Source organism: Anopheles cruzii, chromosome 2, assembly GCF_943734635.1.
Source record: "Anopheles cruzii chromosome 2, idAnoCruzAS_RS32_06, whole genome shotgun sequence".
Classification (NCBI taxonomy): Eukaryota; Metazoa; Arthropoda; class Insecta; order Diptera; family Culicidae; genus Anopheles; species Anopheles cruzii.
Genome location: NC_069144.1, coordinates 13,020,791 through 13,035,153, shown reverse-complemented (window position 1 = coordinate 13,035,153; position 14,363 = coordinate 13,020,791). Strand labels below are relative to the sequence as shown.

Below are 14,363 nucleotides of genomic sequence, written 5' to 3'. Positions count from 1 at the left end.
GGTGTTTTTCTGTCAACCTCGGCGTTGTAAATTGTACAATATCGTAAAGTGAAAACGATCCGGCACAAGCGGCAACCGGCAGCAGTAGCTGCTGGCCTGCTGCTTACGGAACGAATGGAATGGAAGCTATTGGATACACGGTGTGTAGAAAAACAAAAGTCTTAATCTAACTTAGGGTATGTAGCTAAACGAACAAGAAAACCAAACAAACCAACCAATGAAACATACGCAGTGAAAGCGTTTACTGTGTGACTCTACTTTCATACACTGTCGGTAGCAGCCTCCATACGCCACCATGCGCCTCCATGCACCGCCCGTTGGTAAGCCGTTTATGGGACTTGTAAACAGCATTTGCACAACGACAACGAACATTGAGAAGCCAGTTCCAACATCACATACTTTTTGTGGCCAGTTCGACGCACAGTTCACGACACTCACCGACCACGAAGGTGGACAACAAAGCTGGTTTATTTCTCAAACTATCTCAATTCTGTACCTAAGCGAATCTCTTGAAGCAAACCACACCGCAGTCACGAGCGTAACGCACGTAACGCGTAACGAGTGTTTGACATTTTGAACCTTTGCGAAAGGGAAACGTAAACCAGAACTTCCTAGAAAACAGGGAACTCAGATCATCGGCGTAGCCCGTCACTATCGATCCCGTTGCGCCACTCCCCATTCATTGTAGGTTGCATTTTATGCTCGGTTTTCGTTCACCGTCTCTGCCAATTTCGGCACACACACACACACACACGCACGCATACACACTTGGCACACGTTGCATCTGTAGAAGAAGAGATCGTGTGGGGAATCTTAACGTAGCGTATCGGATTAGCTTTTGCGAGGTTTTTTGGGTGGCGACCGGCGAACGAGAGAGACTGCAACTGTAGACGGCAAAATACAATCATTAGCTAAAACTGCGCACGCGGCCGGGATGTGTTACAGGCACTTCCGTTCTAGCCCCGGTGGCTCGGTGAATCACGATCTCACTCGCCACACTCATCGCTGCCGAGCGGAAGTTGCGCACCAAACCCGAGTGTACTACATCTTCTTCCTTTAGGACCCCTCCCTCCAACAGCTCCCGCAACTTTTAGGCTGATCAAGGCTGATCGAGAGTTTGCAGTTTTTAGAATTTTTACAACCTGACGGCAACGGTGAACAGCTGAACTGTTGTGGCAAGGCGCGCAGGGTACACACGGCACGGTGTGTCCCTCCGAAAACATCCTTTTTCCCCATTTTCCGCAAGCAAGCAAACAAAAACGCAAAAAAGGCATTCACATAGTAACAGAGAGAAGGTAAAAAAAGAAACCATTCCGCCACGCGATCGCGGCGGACGAACGGATTTTACGACCACTTTTTTCCATTCGCTTCGAAGCTTCTAAGGCTAGGGCAGACAGAACTACCCAGAACGCAACCCAGAGAAACTAGAACAATAACGCATGATAACGCTGCATACATTATATAAACAAAAATTATAGATATATATACATATACCCTCGCCCTCCTCCCAAACTCTACACCCCTCGAACCGAGAAACAATTAATAGTGCGACCCGATGCAGGTGTATGTAGTCAAACCAGCGTACTTTTAGTCGGTAAAATGGTAGGCAAAAATTTAAACATAAAATCCCCACAGAGAAGGGAAGAAGGAGAGAGTGGCCACGAACTACGAGCGACGATCGCGAAGACAGGGGCATCCCACGATCGCAGGCGTAATGGAGGTGCCAGCCAGAGCTTAGGGCTGCAAGCATTTTGAATTTTATCTAACCATACATAGTCTATCGTCATTATGACGAGCTTCGTTTGGTGATTCGGTTGATTTGTGTTTTTTGTCTGCACACAGCATCCTTTGCGGGGTTAATAGTGAAGCACATGTAAACAAGATGGGTGTGCTAATAGGGATGGCAATGCGAGTATGTTTCTGTCTGTGTAGTGCGTGTTAATCCAGTTCGCAAACCGAATTTTTCGTTTAACTAGGGCAGAACAACATTTAACTGCAGCAATGGCACAATTTTCAATAGAAACACCGGTAGCTGCGTCATACTGTTTAAATTTTGACGCGTAATTTGCGGCTATGGTTGATGCATCCAACAGCAAAACAAAGCCAAAGGTTGCCGAGCATAAGTGAACCTCTGAACTTCTGCAACGTAGCACCTAGCGAACTCATCGTGGGTCGGGAACGCAGCCATTAGTCAACTGAAGCTTAATACAAACGAGGGAACATCCGCGGCAACTCTCTTACTTCACCGATTCGATTCATCAATTCACTGAGACAATAGTAATATTTAAAAATACGAACACATTGGAAAGTATTAATGGGTGGGACGTACGGGAGAATCTCTTTTTCGAATAGTTGAAGCTAGTCCTTATCGAACCGTACGACAACTTAAACCAACAACAAATAGAATATTGAAAGGAAAAGATCCTGCTTTCCGCGGTAACTGCCAAGCTGGACGAGAGGGACAAACTACGTAAACTACTAAGCAAAGATAAGAAGGCAACGCGCGAGCTCTCGAGAGTTGAGGCGAAGGCGCATCAAGAGTATCCGAACTTATGGTTTGACTGTCAAACGATTTTACAAAACTGTCATTCCCTTAAAGGAAAATAGGAGAAATCATTTTCACACGATGAACGGACGCACAGTATCTCTCGACACAGAATGTCTCTGTGAACCGTGATCGTGTACAACAAACAAAGAAAAAAGAAAACCAAACCCCTAGGTCTATAAAAGGTCAACTATATCATGCATTTATTCCCACATATCGGAACACAGGATTACAGGACATATTGAACCGGAGGAGGCAACAAAAATCATCAGCAACATTATATCATGGCCACAGTGTAGCATAACAACAACCCCAACCCCGCCGGGCCACTGGAGTCCAACATATCCAAAACCTACCAGCCCGTTCTCGGCCAAGGGAAGAAGGAGGATGACGCTTCCTACTTCCGACTGGCCGGTGCCGGTACCATTTCGAATTACAGAAAACAGAAGGGAGGAAAGCGTGTTCAACAAATCATTTCCTTCCATCGCTCTCTCCCTTTTTGAATTCGGCGACCATACGAATAGTTATTGAAATAGTCAATGAATGAATAGTCAAATATAAGATAATGTAAAACAAAACGTAGGCTCGAGGCTCGTTTTTTCGCCTTCATTTTCCTGTACCGCCCCGATCTGGGCACCAAATCCTCTTTTTTCCGTTGTTTGATTACGGTCTGAAGTCTGCTAATGGATACTTTCAAGTTTCAAAGAATAAGTGTATGTTTTTTGAAGCACACCTTTTCCAAAACTGTAGTGTAACGTCACCAACGCCGTGAAAACCCGCTGCCTTTTCCCATTATTCACTGTGTCAGTACGTCTAATTGGAACGTTTTCTTTGCGAAGTAGTGTGCTGTACTCTGTTTCGTTTTACGTTTCGCTAAACAGTTGACGGCAAGGCCGTATTTTACTGAGATTAACAATTAGAGAAAAAACACGTCGCTTGGGGAAGGAACAACAGCTTCAGTTAATCAGAAACACACACACCCCGATTGTACATAATTTTATACAACTCCGACGATACATATAAATATATATAAAAATTATTAACATAGAAGCATATATCTAAATAGAAAAATTATTAGATCCATATGTTATGTCCACTACAGCGACAGCGGAACTGTAGCACCGAAATGCGGTATGGAAGGAAAAATCACACGCTTTTGTTAGTGTTTCTTATTTGTATCAGTTCATGGTGGCAGTTAGGCAAGCACTAGAAACCACTGTTGAAGCCAACGTTCGAAAACAAAACATTTACAATTGAATAACTTCTGAGCATTGGCTACAATCGACACGTAGTTCCAAATTCCATTACAGCATTTTCAACCAAAAGCAGAAAACAAAGGAAAAATCTCTAACCCAACCTTAATTAGAAACCTGAAAAGAAAACACTGAAACTATCTCAATCCGAAAACGAATTGCCATTGTAGTTTGACGTCAACACCATCAGCAGAGTAGCGAAAGCCATACGTGTTGGAGATGGAGAAACTAAACACAAAGCAGAACCTAACAGAACCATCAGAAAAGTAAATCCAAAACACTATCGTAATGCTATCGAAATAAAAGAAAACCAAAACCTGTAACATTGTCCGTGTGTGTGTATGGTGATAAACAATGGAAGAAAAAATAAAACCAGAAGAAATAAATCTATTAAACCAATATATTTTATCGGTACGCAAACGGTTCAAGCGTGTGCGTTGAAGTTTGCGCCCAGGCACCGAACGCAACTAGAAAGATCAGCAAACGCGGGCAGAGCGTGCTGAGTGGGCTCGTGCAAAGCAAATTAATGGTTAAATTTTGGAAATCGCGAGCTGGATCGAAGTGAAAAACGCACGACAAAGTAGCGCAAAGTGCAAAAACACGAGAAAGTAGTGCAAAAGAACGAGTAAAACTGAGTTAATGGAATCGCTGGGACTGGCAACTAAACACGTGCGCACGGTTCTCGATGGAGCTATCGTAGGATGTAAACCCTTAGAGCAATTTTCGAAACACGACAAGACGAGACGAGACCAGAAAAGATTGAACGAACAAATGAATGGCAAAAAAGGAAAAATAAATATTGACATATAAAGCGAATGGTACCCGTGTTCCTCGTGTGATGAATGATGACTGTACCATACGTTGTTAAACGTTTTTGCCAAAAATGCTGATTCCCGTTTTTATTTTTAGCAAGGACTCCTCCTCCTCCCGTTCTACATATCAGTAAGCAGCAAAGATGTCTTATTATGCCTTCAATAATTGTGTATTTTTTCATTTGCCCTTTTCCGAGAACAGTTTCCGTTATTACTACGAACGATTATTTTCAAAGTGCGCGAAGTTTTAAGCAATCGTGAAATATTTCATTCCGTTGAGAGTGTGTGCGTGAAGTTTTGCCGCACGGGCGAAACCTAGCGGCCAAAAAACGAACGAAAAACGAAAAAAAGAATAAAAAGAAGAATTTGAATAAAATTGAAGAATTTGAATAAAATTGAAGATTTTGTTTTGGATTCGAACGATAAACAATTCAGCGTTTCTGAAGGGTTTCATCGAACGTTCCGCTAGGGATGCAGTGCCGCAAATGTCAAACCGTAAACGTCACTTGAACGTCGCTCTTTTTCTGAACTTAGCTTTCGTCTTTGCGACGTGTTGGTCCGTTTGTAGTGCAAAAATATCATCTAAAGCCTGCACAATGCAAGGTCCAGCCGTTTTCATCGATGCCGAGATCGAGGATCAGGTAACGGTTCGCCCATAGCGGGCGGAAACCATTCGAACGGACGTTGATTCACCGGCCAAACAAGCCGCCCTATGTCGGCGACCAGCTAATGAGGTTATGTTTCCCCCCCCCATTTGTTGTAGGCGCAAGAGCTGCGGAAATTCTTCAAGAAGCTAGGTGCCGAAATCAGCGAAGAAAAGTCTAGCAAGGGCATCGAAGATGATTTGCACAAGATCATCGGTGTTTGCGATGTGTGCTTCAAGGACAACACGCACACACCGGAGGAAATCGATGCCGTCCTGAACAGCGTCGTGTCGATCGTTGTTTCCATTCCACTGGAGCGCGGAGAGAACCTGATTCTGTCCTTTTGCGACAAGATGACCAAGGCGAAGGAGCCGAATCTGGCCCGTGTTTGTTTGCAATCGTGAGTGTCAGACGGTGGTGCAATTTTTGTAAAACATAAGTAGCGACTGCCATTCATCGCGTTTCTTTCGTCCCACAGTTTGTGGCGTCTGTTTACCAATCTGGAGGTGACTTCGCCGTTGCGCTACCACGTCTACTATCACCTGGTACAAGTGGCCAAACAGGTGAATCAGGTGAAGGAAGTGTTTACCGGGGTCGATCAGCTGAAGGCCCAGTTTGCCCAGTGCCCACCGTCGAACGAGCAGATGCAGAAGCTTTACCGTTTGCTCCATGACGTACTGAAGGACACCAACAGTGAGCTGGCGTCGAAGGTAATGATCGAACTGCTCGGAACGTATACTGCCGAGAACGCGTCTTACGCGCGTGAAGATGCAATGAAGTGCATTGTTACGGCGCTGGCCGATCCCAACACCTTCCTGCTCGATCCGTTGCTTTCGCTGAAACCGGTCCGTTTCTTGGAGGGCGAACTGATCCATGATCTGCTGTCGGTGTTTGTCTCGGAAAAGCTCCCCAGCTATCTGCAGTTCTACAAGAACCACAAGGAATTCGTCAACTCTCAGGGTAAATGGGTCGGTTAGGTGGTACGTTCCGTGGGTTGGTTGTAACCGTTCCCTTCGTCTGTCTAGGATTGAACCACGAACAGAACATTAAGAAGATGCGCCTGCTGTCGTTTATGCAGCTGGCTGAGAGCAACCCAGATATGACGTTCAGCCAACTGCAGGAGGAGCTGCAGATCAGCGAAGAGGAAGTGGAACCGTTCATCATTGAGGTGCTGAAAACCAAGCTGGTCCGTGCCCGGATGGACCAGCGTGCCCGCAAGGTTCACATTTCCAGCACCATGCACCGGACGTTCAGTCGACCTCAGTGGCAGCAGCTGCGTGATTTGCTGCTCTCGTGGAAAAGCAATCTTACTCTCGTTCAAGACAACATCAACTCGGTCGCCGCCGCTCAGTCTGAGCTGGCGCAACGGCAGTGAAGTGTGCGTGTGATTTGCTATTTAACAAGGTTTTACCGGTGCCGAATCGAACGAGCGCGGTAGAAGCGACAAACGAAGAGACACGAAGTATTTCAGACCTAGAGACAATTCCGAGGATCATATTCGACAGAGGGGGTGTCCAAGAAGAGTGATTTTTTTCGCACTTGCAGCGAGTGAAAGATTTGCGGTACTGTCCCCACAGCAACAACAGCCCAGGAGGCCCCGGCGAACTCCGGTCCGCTGGCGTGCCTCGAGGGCCGCAGAGTTCATACTAGTTCGCCATCAAACAAAAAAGAGACTTCGTCAACAGCTGAAGCGGAATTTCGTTCCAATAAACTCTTTGACATGAACCACCTGAACGCGAATGGCTTATTTCGGTTTCTTTAAATTACGACGAAAGAATAACAAACATTACTTCGGTGCCACGGGCGAAAGATGGCGCTGCTTTGCAGCCATCGGTCAACTTTTTCTATTTGCCTTTACAAAACAGCTGTCAAATGTTTATGTTGCCCTTTTCGAGTTCGATCCTGCTCGGTTCGTGGTTAGAACAGAATTCGGTTGTTTTGCAGACAATTTAAAGAATTTTGTTAAACTTTACAATGCATTTTTGTTCTCGCTTGCTGGAACGGAACTTTTAACACCCGATGCGACCGAATGGAAATGAATCAAAGCAGCTCGAACGCGAGTGAAACTGCTCGACAAACTCAATCAGCTGCTCGAAAGGAAGACAAAAAAGCAAAACACACAAAGAGAAGTCACGCACAGCAGCTTCGTCCGGTTGTGTTTAGCTCTCGTCGTCGTAGTCGTCGTAGCGGCACGCGTTTTCCGACAGGCAGAATTCTCCAGCAGCCGGCTCGTTTCACTAAATTTCCCGCATCCTTGCAACCTGAATTCGGCACGCGGTCGATCACTCGGGACTCGATCGCAGCATTCGCGAATAAGCTCAGAGGAAGCGTGAAAGAGGCGAGTGAGTGGAAGAGAAGGGTCACCACCACCACCACCATCAACACCAGTGTGTCCGGTTGTAGTTGTGCAGTTGTTGCGGCCCGTGTGTGTGCACGCAGCAAGCAAGTTTAATCGAGGACTCTGTTCTTGGTTGGTAAAAAATAAGGGCCAACCTGAAACGAACCTGCTACCACACACAAAGTGCATCCGGTACGCACGTCTCTCCGCTAGCGCTCCCCGGCTCCCCTCCGATGGTGTTGTGCTGCTCGCCGGAACCATCTCGGGACGACCCCTAAGACTACCGCACGGGAACGGGACGGGTGCTCCGAGGCCTTGGAAGCCTTCATCCTATCGTAACAGTTCGGCCAGCAGCTTCAAGAAAACAATCTTCCGCCCCCCTGTAGCGTGCGCGTCGCGTTCCTTGGCCAGCAGCCATCTCGCCGCCCGAGTACTGCGATCCGCCGCAGCGCGAGGAAGTGGGGTCGAAAAGGTTTTAGTTGACTTTTTTTGTTGTTTTTGCTCGCCGAGAGGTGTGTTGTTGTTTGCGAGAGCGTGTGACTTCGAAAAGGGTGTGTGGCAAGGAACTCCCGGAGGAAGTGATTTCACAGTTTCGTGCCAGGACCGGGTGCGTGTGTGTGTGTGTGTGCGCACGCCATAGAATCAGGAGAAGGGTTAGCGATGTTTACTTGCCACTGCCTAAACGTGTCGATAGCCATAAACGATGAAACTGTGCTGGAAAGGTTGAAATCAAACTCTAATCTGCCGCGTCCGGTCATTGCCGGCAACACCGGTGCCGTGGCGGAGCTGCAAACGCCGCGAGAGCTAGCGAACTTCTTCAAGGAGGTAAGTAATGATCAATAATTTTGTTTGCGAATCTCTGAACCGCTTTTACGGCCAACACTTACGGGGCCAAATAGGATCCGGTGAAGGTGGCCGGATTGAAAAATCCCTTCCAGCTCCTAGTCGGAATGGCTGCTTTACCGGAGCCCTAGAGTGTTATCCTAGCTAATGGACGCACCGGAAGAGGGTGCCTTTAGCGGCACATTTGATTATTGCGTCGCAGTGCCGCAACGCGTACACAAGGAAAGGTTCTGAGTTGAAGGCTCGGTTTCCGTGCCCGTGTGTTCGCACCGGTCACACCGTAAGAGAGAACTTCTATTTCCACAATTTGCACATCGAAGGATTCTGTTGAAGTTTGACATGTTTTTCGTTTTTTTCGTCATCTAGCAACCTGTTAGTTTGAAGGATGTGCGCCAAACAAAGGAATGAATGACTTCTTGTCCTTTCTGGAGGGCGTTCTAAAGGGCCAATTCAAATCTGCTATTTTTAACTCAAGCTCCACACGCGTCCGTCTGATCGACCGGTGGTTCGTGTGTTCACGCTGGCCCTCCCCTAGCGCACTGCTCCAATCATTCATCGGAATCGGTCCAATCGCAATGCCGCGATGTTCCTCACGGGAACAGCGACGCGGCTCTAATCTTCCCCCTGGACGCTGGTGGTGAATAATGTACAAACATAATCGGTTTGTTGCACGTCATTCCGAGACAGCAAAAGCGCACACGGTGCACGATGGAAGAAGGAACACCGGAGCTTGGCACGCCGGCCGGCTGGTCGGCCGGCCGGCAGACCGGCCGGTTAATCGTTCGTAGCCATAATCACTTTCCCTGTCGCTACCCTTTGGGCGCATCGGGGCCGAAGGAAAGCAATTGTTGTTATCAACCGTCCCGGTCTAGCCGATTAGCCGCGAGAAGTGAACGATTCTCGAAGGCAAATATGGATCGATCGAAATACGGTGGTGCGGCCATCGTAAAACGTGCAACGGCTCTCCGTTGGTTTGGAAAGGCATTTGGAATCCATTTAGCGAAGGGTGCCATGAATTTCTCAGCCAAACTCTTTGATGGGAACCCTGTCAAACGTAGCAACCACTTGCAGCGGGGCTCCAATAAACGCACGATTATGCCTCACCGATTTGCTGCAAGCCATAATAAAATATTCCAGAACCGTCTCTGCCTCTTCCGAGACACGACAGAGAACAAAAAATAGCATTCTGCCGCTTCGCTTCCCTATCCGCATGCGGCTCACGTTTGCGCGAGTGTGTTTGGGTGGACGGACGGCGTTGTGTCCGTTGTGTGTGTGGTTCCTGGGCGTGCGCCAGCCCCGACGTGGGTTGCCAGCGCTTTGTGCGCACTTATCGCGCACACCCGGCCGGCCGGCCGCCACTGCGCAAACGAACGCGAGCGATAAAAACTGTGCGCGCGGCCCACCGCTGCTGTGGGCAATGGTCGTGAAAAACAACAACAAATTGGCCCGGTCACACCACCATCTTGGGCATTTTGTTTTTCCTTTTTTAACCATTTTATGAGTGCCAGAATGACTCCTCTCGCCGCACACTTACGTACGATCGATCGTTCGCGCCTGCTGGGCCACCGTCTTCAGGGGAACATATTTTCCGACCCTATGTCGATACGACGATCCAGTTAATCCCAGTACGCGACGCGGGCAAATATATGATCGACCTTAAAATCCCTTGAACCGCACGCTTCACGGTAAAATGTTGGAGAAATGCCCAAAAAAGGAGACCGTGCCTTCTTATCGTCTTCTTATCAGCCATCGGTGGACCAAATCAATGTTCATTATCAGCGTGAAAAACAAACGGGACATATCGAAAATAGGCATATTTATAGCTCGGCAATGAAAACACGTTTGGTGCCGTGGCTTCGGCACTGCAGTGGGCCAGACAGTTTATGCAATGCTTGCAGTTTATCAAAAAGCCAACAATCCGGGTCGGTTCCGCCGGCGGTCAGGCCGGCCGTGCCCACGTCGTAAGCCAAGCGCAATCGACGCGCGCACCAGGAAGAAAAGTTGAAGCCAAAAAAGAAAATCCGCTCCCCCCGCCGCCGGTGGGGGGAAACTAAAATATGATCGCCCCACCGATATGATGACGCTCGCGCTTGTTGGGGGAGGTTGGTTTCGAAAGAATATCAGCGCCTGCGTGTGCTTGGTGCCCCCCCCTTGGTTCGGTTCGTATGCGAGCATAATGTATGGACGTAACCAGTTCGGTCGGCCAAAGATGGGGGCAATTCACAGAATGAAACATGAACTCTCCGCCGCCGCTGTGGCTCTGAAGCTTTGGTTTCAAAAGGCTGATTGGCTATTACAATAATTCTCAAACAATTAAAGCATCTTATCGATTCGAAAATGATCTGCCGATTGTTCCACACTGATGCCCGATCGACAGAGAAACGATTTACTCTCCCTTCCAGCTCCCGTTCGCCCCAATCTCCTGTCTCCTGGCCATGGTTCGGGCTTGATCTTGAAAACCGAAACCAATCCGTGGAATCATCAACACACAATGTAGCCACGACGGACGAAGCTAGAGAGCCAGTCGCTATTAAGAATAAATTATACAAATTATATAGCACACAAACGAAACACTACACCGCCGGGGGTTCCGACCAAACCCGAGCGGAGCATAAAATCAGAACATAAAAAGTAGGAAGCGTAGAGCAGATAAATTATGTGCTCAAAACAAACAACACAAAAAGGGCACCCCACGCCAAACACACCGGCATCGTCGTCATCTGCATGCGAAATATAGCGAATGTGTGCGCACAATGCTACAAATCTGAAACAGAACGACACACAAAAAAAAGAAACACACAAGCGGAACATGACGATCGCGCAAAACATTATGGCCAAACAACACAAAAAAGACGAACAGCAGCGGAGCCGGCGACGCGCATCATCATCAACCGGTGGGGTGTGTGCTTCTCAGCGTCAGCCCTCGACTGTGGGGGCCCTTACACGCGGAGCAAAAAAAGGGATTCGTGCTTCTAAATGCGCGACGATCGCCCGTAAGTTGATCGTAGGGGGAAGAGTTGGCCAAAAGAACTGATGATGTAAAAGTTTTAATCAGACGAGAATTGGCACTCTTTAAAACCACTCTTTGGGCCTTTTGATATTGAATTGCATCATCCGCGAAATCAAGAGTAACCAAAAGTGCAACAAATAAACAGTGCACTTTGTGTGTCTCTCTTTTGAGCGGATCTTTCAAGATCGCCGTGGCATCGGAAGAGAAAAAGAGAGAGAGAGAGAGAGAGAGAGAGAGAGCGGCCCGTGTATGTATTGTGCAAAAGCGACACACGCGATCGTTGCGTGATTGTGACCTTGAAATGGATGGAAGGAACGGTTTCTGACGACACCCGGCCACCGACGCGCTCGTTGGCGATTTCTTACAAGAGATATTCGAACAAAAAGTGCACTCCATGCCGCCAATCAACCACCCACCTAGCAACTCCGCGTGTAGACGCTAAAAAGCGACCGCGACCGCGAGGGCGACGGCTGTTTTTTGTCACTTTAATGTGTGTTTTCTTTAAAAATAAAAGCAACACCATCACCACGGCGAGAGTCTTATTATCTTTGGAGCGATTGGCGAGCGGCTGAAAAACAAAGTTTCCCTTCTTTTTGTTTGTATTGACAAATAATTTTCCTTTCACCCCGCCGTCGCGCGTCCCATAGGCCATCGGACCATTGGCGGAGGTCGACGTGCGCGTCCGGCTGACGACGCTGCTGAAGACAATCCCGTGCGAAGGATGGCAAATCGGGAAGTGTGTGAACTGTGACTGTCACGTGTTTGCGCGCGATGCGCGAAACCCGTCGAATCTCATCGTCAACGCGTCGCTTGTGGTAAGTGTTCTGGATTCGCTTCGGCTCCTTGCACCTTGTACTGACCCTTCCCCTCCCGTCTGGCTTCTGTAGACCACCAACGAAACGATTAGCCGGCTGGCGACGCTAGAGAACTACTCGCAAACCTACCAACTGGTGCTCGATCCACGCTCGAACGGCTTCCGGGGCTTCTTCCGGAAGGACCAGTACCGCGGCCTGTTCACCGCGACCGCCAACACCGTCGACAGTACGAACGATCGGAACGAGCTGCTGGAAACGTTCCGCGAGTTTATGCTCGCGCAAACGCAGGCCGTCAACGAGCGGATCGCTCGTTTCACTCAAGAGCAGAACGAGCTGCTGTCGGGCATCCGCGATCGGGCCGAGCAAGATTTTCTTTTCCTCGCGCAATCATTTGTACCTGAGCTAGTAGATAGCGCACGTGGCACCGCCGCCGCCGGGGTCGCTTTGTTGGCCCGCTCCGACAGTGATCGCCGCATGGTGGTAGAAGAGGAACAATCGCAACCGGCGATGGGCGACGACGGACAACAACGAACGGCGGACGGATCGACGGTGTTGAACCCGTCGAAAGCACTCGAGCAGCTGCTCGCTGCCGCCGCTACCGAACCAGTGACACCCAGTGCCGTCGGAAGTGAGATGGAAACGCCGCCACCGACACCGGAGTGTATGCCAATGTCGACTGGCAATAGTCCACCGTCCATCGCGGCCACTTCCGCTAGCGGTGGCAGCACCTCTTCGTCGGTGGCCTCGAAAACTAACGGAGCGCGCAGCGTCGTCGTCGGACCTCTCGATGGTGGTGGCGCCGCGAGCGTTTTTCAGAGCCGCGCGGCTGGTCCGTTCAACAGCAACGCAGGGAACACCATTAATAACAACCACGCGAAAACTACTACTAGTGGTAGTATCAACCTAGGTGCCATCAACAATAAAGCTACACTAGCGCAGCAGCTACATTCCACCAGTACAAATCGATTTGCCAATCACCCGTCACCGATGGCGGCGCCGGTGGTCAGTTCCGGCGGTGGTCTGACGATGACGGGCAGCGCGGGCTCTCACGCGCGGTTCAGTAGCGGACAGCAACAGCAGCAAAGTTCGCCCGACTCGGACTGCCTGTTCGATATCGATGGCATGGAGAACGACAAAACGCCGCCGCCGGATACCTTCTCCGACGAGGATGAGTGCGATTTCGACGGTAAATGGAGGGCAAGATCGATGATTCCCGGGACCTGCCCTTATCTCGAGATTCTTTTGTTTTTTTCTTCCCGCTACACAGACGCTACCGACAATAACAACCGGGAGGGTGGGGTGTGCATCCCGCGCTACCAACAGTACGGTCGGCAGCACAGCTCGATCGCGAAAAGTCTTCCCATTTCGGCGCCGAAGACAATGACACAGTTCCGCGCGAACGAAGATGATCTCGATGAGGTAAGGAAAAAGCGTGAACCAACTCGCAACTCGAGGTCGATCGCTAATTTGTTCTCTTTCGCGTTCTCGCACCCGCAGATGACGGAGGACAATGTAGATATTGCGGCCAGCATAAAGGCGCTGGCCAGAAGCGTCCATGGGGACGCCGTGTTCGGTGATCTGCCTCGGCCGCAGGTGCAACGATTCAACGATTCGCAAATCTGAAGCCAGCAAGCGACCGGAAGCAACAAAGGGTCGTGGGCCCGCGAAAACCACGTAACGGTTCACTCTACAACAACCACACACAGGCAACCGTGCAGGCCGGCTATACTGCACTTCTCTGAAGTTGGCCAAATAGTTTACCCGTATAGTTTGCTTCCGACTCAGTTCTGATTGTCTCTGATTGGGGAGAGCGTCGCCTTATGCTTACCACACTCTGCCCCACACAAACAGTTAAGAGATAAGGAGACGCGAATCACGACGACGAAAGTGAGTGGGAAAGCAGCAGCAGCTAATCGAAAACGTGTCGAATTAGTCGTGTAAAAGAAGCGCGTGTGCGTTAGAAGTCCGGAATTCGGACAGTCATTTGTTTCTATTTTAGATCCGCATCGTTCCGGTATCGATCATTGATTTCTTTGGATCTTTCTTTTCCCTCCCGCAAATACTCTCGAATCGAAGACAATTTACGGGAGAGCGTTTTTAAAC

General features: G+C 49.0%; 2 protein-coding genes across 2 annotated transcripts; both read left to right on the top strand.

Annotated features, from left to right (window-relative positions):
* The first annotated feature begins 5,130 nt into the window (after positions 1 to 5,130).
* Positions 5,131 to 6,982, top strand: LOC128269155 (eukaryotic translation initiation factor 3 subunit M). Its single transcript, XM_053006532.1, has 4 exons — positions 5,131 to 5,251; positions 5,374 to 5,654; positions 5,733 to 6,214; positions 6,280 to 6,982. Exons 1-4 carry the CDS (start codon positions 5,207 to 5,209, stop codon positions 6,627 to 6,629), a joined length of 1,158 nt encoding a protein of 385 aa, XP_052862492.1. The 5' UTR covers positions 5,131 to 5,206; the 3' UTR covers positions 6,630 to 6,982.
* An 862-nt stretch (positions 6,983 to 7,844) lies between these two features.
* On the top strand, positions 7,845 to 14,135 carry LOC128277012 (uncharacterized). Its single transcript, XM_053015466.1, has 5 exons — positions 7,845 to 8,417; positions 12,093 to 12,260; positions 12,333 to 13,446; positions 13,528 to 13,679; positions 13,758 to 14,135. The coding sequence occupies exons 1-5, from the start codon at positions 8,253 to 8,255 to the stop codon at positions 13,881 to 13,883; spliced, it is 1,725 nt and encodes a 574-aa protein (XP_052871426.1). The 5' UTR covers positions 7,845 to 8,252; the 3' UTR covers positions 13,884 to 14,135.
* Positions 14,136 to 14,363: the final 228 nt, after the last annotated feature.

Bases quoted from the DNA above. Each gene is read 5' to 3' on its own strand.
- LOC128269155 (XM_053006532.1), top strand. From the start codon at position 5,207: ATGCAAGGTCCAGCCGTTTTCATCGATGCCGAGATCGAGGATCAG. The intron at 5,252-5,373 runs GTAACGGTTCGC...CATTTGTTGTAG, and splicing joins ATGCCGAGATCGAGGATCAG to GCGCAAGAGCTGCGGAAATT. The intron at 6,215-6,279 runs GTAAATGGGTCG...TCGTCTGTCTAG, and splicing joins GGAATTCGTCAACTCTCAGG to GATTGAACCACGAACAGAAC.
- LOC128277012 (XM_053015466.1), top strand. From the start codon at position 8,253: ATGTTTACTTGCCACTGCCTAAACGTGTCGATAGCCATAAACGATGAA. The intron at 8,418-12,092 runs GTAAGTAATGAT...CGCGTCCCATAG, and splicing joins TAGCGAACTTCTTCAAGGAG to GCCATCGGACCATTGGCGGA. The intron at 12,261-12,332 runs GTAAGTGTTCTG...TGGCTTCTGTAG, and splicing joins TCGTCAACGCGTCGCTTGTG to ACCACCAACGAAACGATTAG.